Genomic DNA, 10,861 nt, shown 5'->3' with positions numbered 1-10,861 from the left:
TTCTTTTTTTAATCGCAGTAGTTACGATTTAAGACTTCTACGAGAATTGTTAAATTTTTATTACACTTATAACTCTCAGCAATATTGATTACTAGTCTTAACTAGTCGTAAAAAAAAGCACGAAGAAATTTTTTTCTTTTTACAATAACAATCTAACGCGTTTACATAAGAAACCCACTTTTTGAAAAATCTCACGTGAGATTGGGGGTTGAATAAAATCTCACGACATCTCATCAGGGGGTGGAGGGAGGTACAGAAAATTAAAAAAAACACCTCACGTAATTTATGGACGCCCCCTAAGATCCATAAATCAAAGTTCGAATTGTTGGAGCTTCCGCCGTACTCACCAGATTTTGCCACTAGCGACTTTCAACTGTTTCTAGACCTAAAAAATGCATGCGTGGAAAGCGTTTTTCAGGAAATGGTGGGGTCATAACAGCTGTGGAAGCGGATTTTGTAGTCCTTCTCTTTGCAGATTCTCACTTCTGGGATGGAATTCATAAATTGGAATCTCGTTGGAACCAGTGTATTGGTGTTTAGGGAGACTATACTGCTTAGAAAAGCGTATTTTAAACCATAAAATTGTGTTTTTTTATCGAACTGCAAAACTTATTGAACAACCTAGTATGATGTTCGACGAAAACTGATCCGCTCCATCAAGTCGCATAAAGTTCACGAAAATATTTCTTTTACTTTGCTGGGTAGTCTACATTTGCAAACCAGGTTTCAGCAGTGCCAGATGGAGATGGAAGCCTCACTTTCGAATTGAAAAATTTTGTTTTGAAAACTAAAATATTTATTGAACACTACAGTAATTAATAAAAATCAATATCTAAGCACACACATACATATGCAGATTTAGCATTGAACACTTGGAATTATTTGTAGATTTATTATAATTACATTTATGTACATGAAACTCTATAATTGAATGTACAGTTATGCGATCTTATAGTATGACAACTTACGGCTAATGGATGGATCGATTGATTACTTAAGAACTGAAACGATTTTCCGATTAATACGTTTTCTTATTTTTTATTTGTATAGCTTCGGTTTTTTACTTGTATTTTTTAATCTCCTTAAGCAAAAGCGCGACTTTTATTTTAATATATATTAATTTTTATTTTATTAATTAAATACTTATTTTATTTACTCGCTAAACATTCGGCTAGCTATAGTAGCTTTAAGGCATACAGAATCGTTGATCGTAGATCGAAAGTACTTAACTTGGTTTCTATGCTACAAAAATTATTATTTAGTTTGTTTTCTCAAGCGCTTAAATTAGGCAATACATGTACTCGTATTTTGTAATGTTAATTGTAACGGTAAAAAAGAGGTGTAATGTGTGATGCTTGTGATGATATATTTTATTTTGCATGTGGGTGTCTTTATACGGTACTTCATTAACTTCGTTTTCTTCTTCATATCTTCTTCTTCATATCTTCGTTCGATTCACATCTCGCCTCTACATCGCCGTCTCCAACGGCTGGCTATAGCTACGATTATTCGTGCTAAGCGGCACCATGCTCGGCGATTCATCATCAAAATCCGTCTCTAGCAGTGCCTCCGATCTGGAGCGATGGTATGCCGTCGGTTCGGGACTGGCAGTTTGATAAACAGTCTTTGGACGTTTGCCATTCTGGCTGTGGATTTGGGGCAACCCAGTCGACCCAGGCTTCGACTGACCCGGCTTTTTAGATGCAGACACGCCCGCCTTTATTGCAGGCGGTGGCGCTGCCATACGCGCCAATTGCGGCTGCGCCTTACTGCTACGCACCGCAGTGTAATAGGAATCGGGGCGTCGCATATCGGGTGGCGGCGTTGGTAGGCCGCTGCCTGCAGCAGCTGCTGCTTCATGGCGGAATAGCGGCATTTCTTCAGCCTTTTGTGATACAGGCGTAAAGTTGATATTATCGATTTTCTGCTCATACGGCAGTGTACTCGAATGCGAGTCATTGCTTAATTGTGAACTGCTGGTGGGACGCACCTTCCCATTGCCAGTAGCGGCGTTGCCACCACTACCACTTGGCAGGAAACTGCTGTGACTTTGTCCATGCGGCTTATTGTAGGCGGGTGGTGGTAGATTTTGTTTCAATTCATGCAGGAATGAGAGACTCTCATTGCCACCGCCACTGTGTAGCGGTAAAGTGCTTGCGTTGCCATAGTAATCCGAGTTCACGTCCTCGACATCTGTCTGGTGTATGATGGGCGTATCTTCGGCAATGCTCGTGGCCACCGAATTGTTGAGCGTGCTGGCGTAGGTCGAGTTGTCGCGGAAACCTTCATTGCGGTAGGAGAGCTCGAATGTGTCTGGCAGTCGTGCAGTGCGGCCGCGTGCTGTGGACGCTTTTGAGACGGAGCCGATTGTGGCAATTTTGTATGGTTCATTCGCTTTGCTAGTCCCATTGACGCCTTTGAGCGCATGCTGACTAACATATTCGTTGTAATTCGGTTTCTGATATTCACCGGGATGCGCGGTTTGATTGTCGTAACCCTCAAAGCTGCCGTCCGAGCTGAGCACGCTTTTGTCCATGGAGTCGATTGAGCCGTTGCCCATCATTTTGTAGTCTTGACCCAGCGGTTTAGAGAGCGTGCCAGTCGACGTGGACATATTCTAATGAGCCAAGGAAATTGGCGTGGAAGAAAATAAAAGAGGTGGCGAAACGAAATGATAAATAAAAATAAAGGAAGTGCGAAAAAAAATATCAAATCAAAGTATGTAATGGCTAATTTTCAGGTTAAATTGATTTTCTAAATTAAAATTTAATACTTAATGGAACCTCAACTTAATTGTGTTATCTGACAAAACCAATATTACAGAAGACTAAAATGATAACTAATGGTATTTCGTGGACATCAAGCGAATAATTTGGATTGTTTTTTTATTTTGAAGACGGTTTCGGTTGTGGTTGTAGCAGTAATACAAGCCCCGTCAGCGTGAGGTAAATCACCGGTCGTCTTCGTCTAGCTCATCTAAAGATGGGCCCAGGAAACATACTGTTTCGACAGGTTGGGTTCAGAGGAAGAGGGGTGTTAGATGAGACAGTTTCTCTTCGTTATCTCTTTGTTATCCTATGGAGAGGAAGTATCAACGCGAAGTATCTGTGCTTAAACCACAGTTCCTTATAAGCCGAGTTCGGTTGTATGGAGATGATGTGAAGAGTTAATATTGAGAGGGTTGTAAAAACTTGCTTTATTTTTTTGCTTTTTGGTTTATTTACTGAACGCTGAGGCTCCAAAATAGCTTAGGACAACCATTGCTATCGCGAACAGTTAGTCTACTGCCGAGCAGGCTAGTAAAAGCAGTGACATTCGCCTCGTTTAACAGCTCTGCACAACTGTGAGTCATATGGGTCACCAAACGCCTAGAAGTGAGTTTTAGTGTATAAGTTAGTTAGTTGCATGTCGACCTTTTTTTTTAAAAACTTGGAAGAAAAGACGTTCGGTTGATGGTCAGTATTATTACAGGATACAACTCATGGGGTCAGCTTATGACCACCAGTCGAATCAATGAGTACCCGATTTGCTTGTCTTGCTTAGAGGAGGCGGATAGCACTGAGCATTTTCTCTTTAAGTGGCCTGCCTTTACTAAGGCATGTCATGAGAATGAGTAATATTCGTTCTCTCAAACTGGAGGATATTTTCAGATTTACAAAGAAGCTGGAAAGTTCTCACAAGACTACCTATATCTGTCTCTGTTTCTGTTTCTGTCTCTGTTTCTTTTTTATCATAACTCTTTCTCTGTGTAACTTCTCTCCACTCCCCCTTGACTATCTACCCTTTCACTTTCCAGTGCTTTGAGTACAATTGAATTTTTAGCCTGACTATTTTATTAGTTACCAAATCTCTCGGTACTTCTTGGCCCGACTTTTCAAGTTTCAATTTCAGCTTTTAAGAGTACATCACGGAAATTATTCGTAATCATAAGTCTGATGAGAATTTTAGAATATGACACAGGCAGATAAAACTCGAGTGCAGGATCTGACTGGAAAATTAGTCAACCAATTTTCTAATTCGAGTGGTACTATGAGTTGGGAGCTTTTAGTTTAGAGTCTGTCTTTCAAGTTCTCGCTAAGCTAATCAAGCACTAACTTAGCAGCCGAATCACAAACTTGTGAGCAGAAACTGAAAAGAGGGTGGGCTCAAATCGAAATGAAATTTTGAGAGTAACTTGGCCGTGATGTCACTTTAGAGGTGATGCGACAGGGGGTGAGAGAAAACTAAGCTCTCACAATACCTTTAGAATGAAAAGTTAGGTTATGTTCATGAAAACATGGGAAGAGAATTGAAAGTAAAGAGTTGTTTGGAAACAAAAAAAATTAATAAACCTTCAAAAGGACATGAATGATGTCATGTTAGAGGTGATTCGATTGGGACGAGAGTGGAAATTGCCACAATACTTTTATAATGAAAAGTTAGGATATGTTAACGAAAATATTGGCAGAGAATTCATAGTGGAAAGACTGATTTTGACACAAAAAACAAAAAAAAAAAATAAACCTCTAAAATGACATAAACTCAAAAACTAATTCTGTCAACATTCACTGAATATCAAGGAGCAGCACCGCTATTTGCGAAACTTTCCATAATTGTCCATATATACAGTCCGAGAAAAAAATATAGCACCTCAGCATTTTGATAAATTTCGACTATTTTTTTTTTATTTTAATTATTTTTTTATAAAAATGTAGCTCATTCTATAATAGAGACCTTATTAATTCAATTTTTAAATTTGTACAAGATTTATAAAAATTTGAGAGATTTTCTAGAAATTTTCAAAAAAATGTATTCAGAATTAAAAAAAAATTGCTTACGCAGTTTTACAACCCATGCAATTTTAGTAAAATAAAAAGTAGGTTTAAAGTGGCTCAAAATTATGGTTAATTTTTTGATAATTTTTTTTTCGTATGGTCTTTTTTTCCATAAAAAAAGTTTTTGTGGATTTGTTATATTCAGAAAATTAAAAAAAAAAAATTATTAAAAATCAGCCAGATTTTCTACAAACTTCAAACTTTCACTCTACTATAAAAAAATTAAATGGGCTATAAAACTGAGTAACCAAATTTCATTTTTAATTCTGAAATTCTGATGAAATTTTGTCGAATTTTTCTGATTTTTATTTAAAGTTAGAAATTTAAATTTATGTGGTTTTTTTTGTTAGGTAGTGAGTGATTGAAAAAAATTAAATAAATAAAAATTTTAATTTTTATTTGGAATTTATAAAAAAAAAATGGGTACGCAGTTTTAAAACACATTCAATTTTTGTCAATAAAATGCAAGTTTAAAGTCTCTCAAAATTATGATTGATTTTTAATAATTTTACACCCGGATGGTGTTGCGTATTTTTTCGATACAAAAAAAATTTTTGTGGATTAATGGGGAAAATGCAACACCGTCGAATAAAAAAAATTGAATTCAAAATTTTCGTTGCTTATTTTTTCCATAAACAATTTGTTTTGTCGATTTTTCATACTGAGAATATGAAGAAAAAAAAAATGTATATTAAAAATGAAAAGGACCTTCTGGTGACTCCCTTATACTAAAACTAAATGGGCTGTAAAATTGAGCACCCAAAATTCTTTTTTTAATTCTGACAAAAAATTTTGTAAATTTATCGAATTTTTCTGAATTTTGCTTAACGTTAGAAATTTGGAATTATATGGTTTTTTGCTATTCAATAGATTCAAAGTTAAATAAAGAGAATTATGTGGTTTTTTTATTGCATGCAATGAGCTATTAAAAAAAAAAGCAAAAAAATTATTAATTTTTAATCGGAACTTGTAAAAAGAAAAATTGGTACGCAATTTTGAGACCCATTCAATTTTAGTCACTAAAAAGTAAGTTTAAGCGTCTCAAAATTCTGTTTGATTTTTGATAATTTTTTTTCCTGATTGTGTTAAGTATTTTTTCGGTAAAAAAAAATATTTTTGAATTTTTTACATGGAGAAAGTGGAAGAAATGTTAAAAATCCATAAGATCTTCTACAAACTTTAAACTAAATTTCTCTTTTTAATTTTGAATACAAGTTTTTAAATTTAAAAGTTTTAATTTTTTTTGTCGATTTTTTCTGATTTTTTTTTTAAGTGAAAATTTTAGACTTATATGGATTTTTGTTATGCAATGCAAACTTATAAAAAAAATTTAATTTTTAATTGGAATTTATAAAAAAAAAAATTGGGTACGCAATTTTTTTAAAATTTTAATTCAATTTTAGTCCAATAAAAATCACGCTTAAAGTGGCTCAAATTCTGGTAGATTTTTGTAAATTTTTTGTTTTGATGGTGTTGAGTATTTTTGAGAGCAAAAAAAAAAAAATGTTATGGATTTGTTAGAAGGAGAAAATGAAAAAATTATTAAAAATGAACAGGACCTTCTGAAGACTTCAAACTTTCATCCCATTATATAAAATTAAATGAGCTTTAAAACTAAGTATCGAAGGTTCCTTTTTTAATTCTGATTTTGATTAAGAATTTTTCTCATATTTCGAATTTTTCTGATATTTTCTTAAGTTAAAAATTTAAATTTATATGGTTTTTTGTGTTTTGTTTTAGCAAATTTTACTATTTTTTTATATGTTTTTGTTTTCTAAAAATAAAGTAAAACAAAAAAAAAAACAAATAAAAGACAAAAATAATAAAAATTGCTCAAAATGTTGAAGTGCTAAATTTGTTCGCGGCCTACAAATACTAACTTCAATAAATAAATAAATGATATTATAAATAAACTAATAAGCATTTACCAAAGACTAATCAGCTAAATAAAAATTAGACTAATAAACATATAATAATCATACAAAGTTTCGACGACGCAACGATCCCTGCTGATCGATGCTATTCAAGCTTCTCAAGCTCTGTCGTATACTATTTCTGCGCTCCAAGCGTTGCACTTGTCGATGCTTCGATTTGGCATACCAACAAAAGGCGACCATAATCAGCAAAATGATGGCCAAAATAAAGGCCGAAATTATGCTGATCGCGAAAATGTCAGCGCGCCAAGATAGTGGATCGATAATGACCTGCATGCGAGAGAGGGCGAAACAAAATACACAAAGTATTAATAAAACTCGCTGCGTAGTAAAAACGCCACTACGCCTACCCTTGGATCAGTTTCACAAATGAAACCCATCTCATTGTTGCAATCCTCCACTTCAGTGGTGGTGAAGGCAAAGCTCGTGCACCGATCGATGTAATTGAAGTCTTGTATCCACACCTTCTCCGGATATCTGCAAATTACGGTTAGTGAAATTTATAATTAATTTATTTTATTTTATTTTTGAACTCTTTCAACTCACTTCAAGTGCCGCATTTGACCCTGCAAATACCTCCACAAAGTTGTGCTGTCCGTGCGTATGAAAGGCATCGTGGAGTTCTCGCTGCGACAGAAAGCGCGCGCCTCATGGAAGGTCAAAGGCGCGCCCACATAAATAAAGCAGGTGTCATGCACCAGCGCCCAACCAGGTGGACATTTGCCGTCGAGTATGGTGAGGTTGTTCATTTGGAATGGCAACGCCTGCACTTCGAGTAAGAGAGGATCGTCTGTGGGGGAGAGAAGCGATTTTTGCTTATAACAAACATTTCGAATTTGAAACTTAGTGGAGCAAAAGGCCTTTGTAGACTTATAATTATATTTCTAACATTAATTAAATTATTTAAAATTGTATAGTATTTAATTTTTTATTTTATTTAATTTTTTTATATTATTTATAATTAAAATTTAATAAATAGTATTTCCTTTTTTATTTATAATTAAAATTTTATAGTATTTTTTTATTTTTAATTTATAATTAAAAGTTAATAGTTTTTTTTTATTTTTAATTTATAATTAAAATTTTATAGTATTTTTTTATTTTTAATTTATAATTAAAATGTAATAGTTTTTAATTTTTTTATTTATATTGTAATTAAAAGTTAATAGTATTTTTTTACTTTCCATTTATAATTAAAAGTGAATAATATTTAATTTTTTTATTTATAATTAATTTTTTATTTATAATTAAAAGTTAGCAGTATTTTTTATTTTTAATTTATAATAAAAATTTAATAGCCTAGACCCACCTGATTTATCGCGTATGCGAGACTGCACCGATATTGTGTTGTTGTAGCTCCAATAGTTGTGTCTAGCATCGATCTTTGAGCGCCAGAGTTCAATGGTGCTAAGGAAGGGAATAGAAAATTATTATTTAAATTCGCTAGTTATCTGTTTTGCTAACTAAAGGGTGGGTCATCGGTTGGTGTTTTTTTTTTTAATTGGCACTTGACGAATTTGCTAGAATCACTCGTTGTGCTGACACCATTTTAGAGGTTTGCTTAAATTTTTTTGTTTACAGGCCACTCTTTTATTTCTTAAATTTTTTATTTGTTTTTCATATTTGCATTAATTTAACCTAACCTTACTCTTTATATTTGTTTACAAAAACTCTCTCAAAGCTTCTCTAAATTATGTCGCTGTAATATTACTCTCAAAATTTAACTTTATTTTTTATTTCATTTTAATTTCTCCTATTTTTTTAGCTCGAAGTGACTACCAGCGTTTTAAAAATGAACCAGCCGTTGAACCACCATGTACATAAATTGAAAATCTTCGATAAATTTTCTAAAGCTTCTTTACATTTTCTTGCACTTACCTATTGATCACATAATCAACATTCAAACTACAGTTAGAGTAACGGGTGTGTGAGTAAACGGTCATGCATAGTTCAGGCGCATAGCAGGTAAAGGTGTAATAAAAAGGGTTAAAAATAGAAGAGGCATCAGTTTGAAGTAGGTTTATAAATATGTGAATTTTTGAGTGGTTAAAGTTGAAAAAATGTTCGTGTAATAGAAAATTCGAAGGCAAAGTTTTCATTACTCTCGTACGCTCTCATTCTACTTACATTGAGTTGTTCACCGTTATCATTTCGTAATCGTTTTCGGGATTCTCAAATATATTGTCCACATACTGCTGGCCCGCTGTACCGGCGACAACCGTGGCGCGACCCATCCAATTTGTAGCGACGTTGCTGTTCAAAAAAAGAAAAAATAATAATAATAAAACAATTTTTGCTTGCCTTTATTTGGTATAAGTAGTACCAGGTAGCACTCTACCGAGCTTAAAAATGAAAAAATAAAAAGGTAAATTATATTTATAGTAAAGTTTAGCCTCAATATAAAATTTTATGTAGTTTCTAGACATAGGTGTTGAAACTTATGATCCCAGAACCAAGCGCTCTGTGCCTTTGCGTAGTTTTCCAAGCATCTTCCAAGCAGAGGTGTATGCCATCAGTCTATGTGCAGAGAATAATTTAGACAGAAATCTCCGGAATGGTCCAATTACAATTCTGAACGACAGCCAAGCGGCACTCAAGTTACTGTCATCCTGCGGGGTTAAGTCCTCACTGGTCGTTGAGTGTACCGAGAAACTGAATTCGTTAGTAACGGGTTATTTGGGTCCCAGCACATAGTGATATAACTGGAAACGAAGTAGCGGACGCATTGGCGAAAGAGACTGTGGCCTCACCAATAATAGGAATTGATCCCTTCCATGCTATGGGACAACACACCATGAAGGAAGAACTGAGGAGTTATGTGATAAATCTAAAGGAGGCTAGCTGACACCAAATTATGGGGCTACGCCAAGCGAAATCCTTATTGGGAAAAGCGGTTTAGAAAACTCATAACCCTCCCGAAAGATAAACTGAGAAAGCTCACGGGAATTCGCACAGGCCATTGCAGATTGCGCAGTCATTTGCACAGGATTGGAAAGTGGTCCACTGGCTCTTATCGTGTCCCTGCGACCAATCTCTGGGGACTCCAATATACCTTCTCTTTGGAAGCAGCGCTACAGCGCGGAGAATGTTTGAGACATCTCGGCCTATTGCAGTCAGAAGAGAGGCACGTACGCTCAGCCCAATCCAGCTCTATGTTAAGTTTAATAAGGGAACTGGGTTTGGTCGAGCTTCAAATCCAATCTATTTACTATATCTAACTTTTTATTAAATTCTTATACTTGTAATATAATTTTTTTTTTAATTTCAAACTAATTTTGTAATTTGTGTTTTAACTAATTAATATAAATAAAATTAATAACAAATTTTTGATTTATTGGTCCTTGTTTGCTAACGTCTTGAGTGCCCTCATTACAGAAAAGAAAAAGAAAACAATAAAGGTGGCAACCCTGCACATATTTTTTCCTGGATTAAATTATTCTTAAACATCTTTCGTTTAACTCCCTTACTAATTTAATTTTTATTATGAGATAGATGGCAACCCTATTAATCATTTGTCTGAATTTAAGTTTTCTTGAACGCCTTTCTTTACATCACATTAGTCCTTATAATGTAAACTTTGAACTTAAAACTTAACTTAATTTCTGAAATTATTGTTATAATTTTTTTTTCAGAGAGGGGACAACCCTATTAAAAAGTTTAAAGAATTAAAGCCTCATTTAACTCCCTTCATTCCATAAAAGTATTGCATAGAATGTTCCATACTTAACTTATTTAAACAATTTGAAAATTAAGATAAATGGCAACCCTATTTAAAAATATGTCTGAACTTAAGTTTTCTTGAACACCTTTCGTTTGATCTCAAAATGTAATCTTCAATATGTAAACTTATGGGGTTTTGGTTTCTAGGAAAAAATGAAGAGCAAATTGTTTAATGTTTGCTTACTCACAAAAAAGCACAAAACACTGCGACTATGTATCTATCCTTGTCTGACACCCATACTTCTTAATATTAACGTTTAAAGCAGTCAGTTGATTTTCAAAGCAACCAACTCTCCTAACAAAGATTCTTAACGTTGCCACGACAGTCAGTTCTGCGTTAAGGAAACGAGCCGGATTTATATGCAGCCAAGGACTGTCACTCCAGATGCATTC

At 34.2% G+C, this 10,861-nt stretch overlaps 1 protein-coding gene across 5 annotated transcripts in view; it reads right to left on the bottom strand.

Moving 5' to 3' along the window:
• Positions 1–810: 810 nt before the first annotated feature.
• LOC128865278 (protein bark beetle) overlaps positions 811–10,861 on the bottom strand; it is a 57,113-nt gene continuing 47,062 nt past the window's right edge. For all 5 annotated transcript variants that reach the window (XM_054105443.1, XM_054105446.1, XM_054105445.1 and 2 more), the window contains exons 7-13: positions 8,876–9,001; positions 8,627–8,653; positions 8,058–8,155; positions 7,295–7,538; positions 7,099–7,225; positions 6,797–7,018; positions 811–2,617 (exon numbers count right to left, since the gene is read on the bottom strand). In XM_054105443.1, the coding sequence (XP_053961418.1) occupies positions 1,469–2,617; positions 6,797–7,018; positions 7,099–7,225; positions 7,295–7,538; positions 8,058–8,155; positions 8,627–8,653; positions 8,876–9,001 (1,993 nt within the window). In that variant the 3' untranslated portion in view covers positions 811–1,468. The remainder of the gene's footprint in view (positions 2,618–6,796; positions 7,019–7,098; positions 7,226–7,294; positions 7,539–8,057; positions 8,156–8,626; positions 8,654–8,875; positions 9,002–10,861) is intronic.

The sequence above is a fragment of the Anastrepha ludens genome, chromosome 5 (assembly GCF_028408465.1).
Source record: "Anastrepha ludens isolate Willacy chromosome 5, idAnaLude1.1, whole genome shotgun sequence".
Classification (NCBI taxonomy): Eukaryota; Metazoa; Arthropoda; class Insecta; order Diptera; family Tephritidae; genus Anastrepha; species Anastrepha ludens.
The sequence above is the reverse complement of the archived record's forward strand: the minus strand, read 5'-3'. Positions and strand labels throughout refer to the sequence as shown.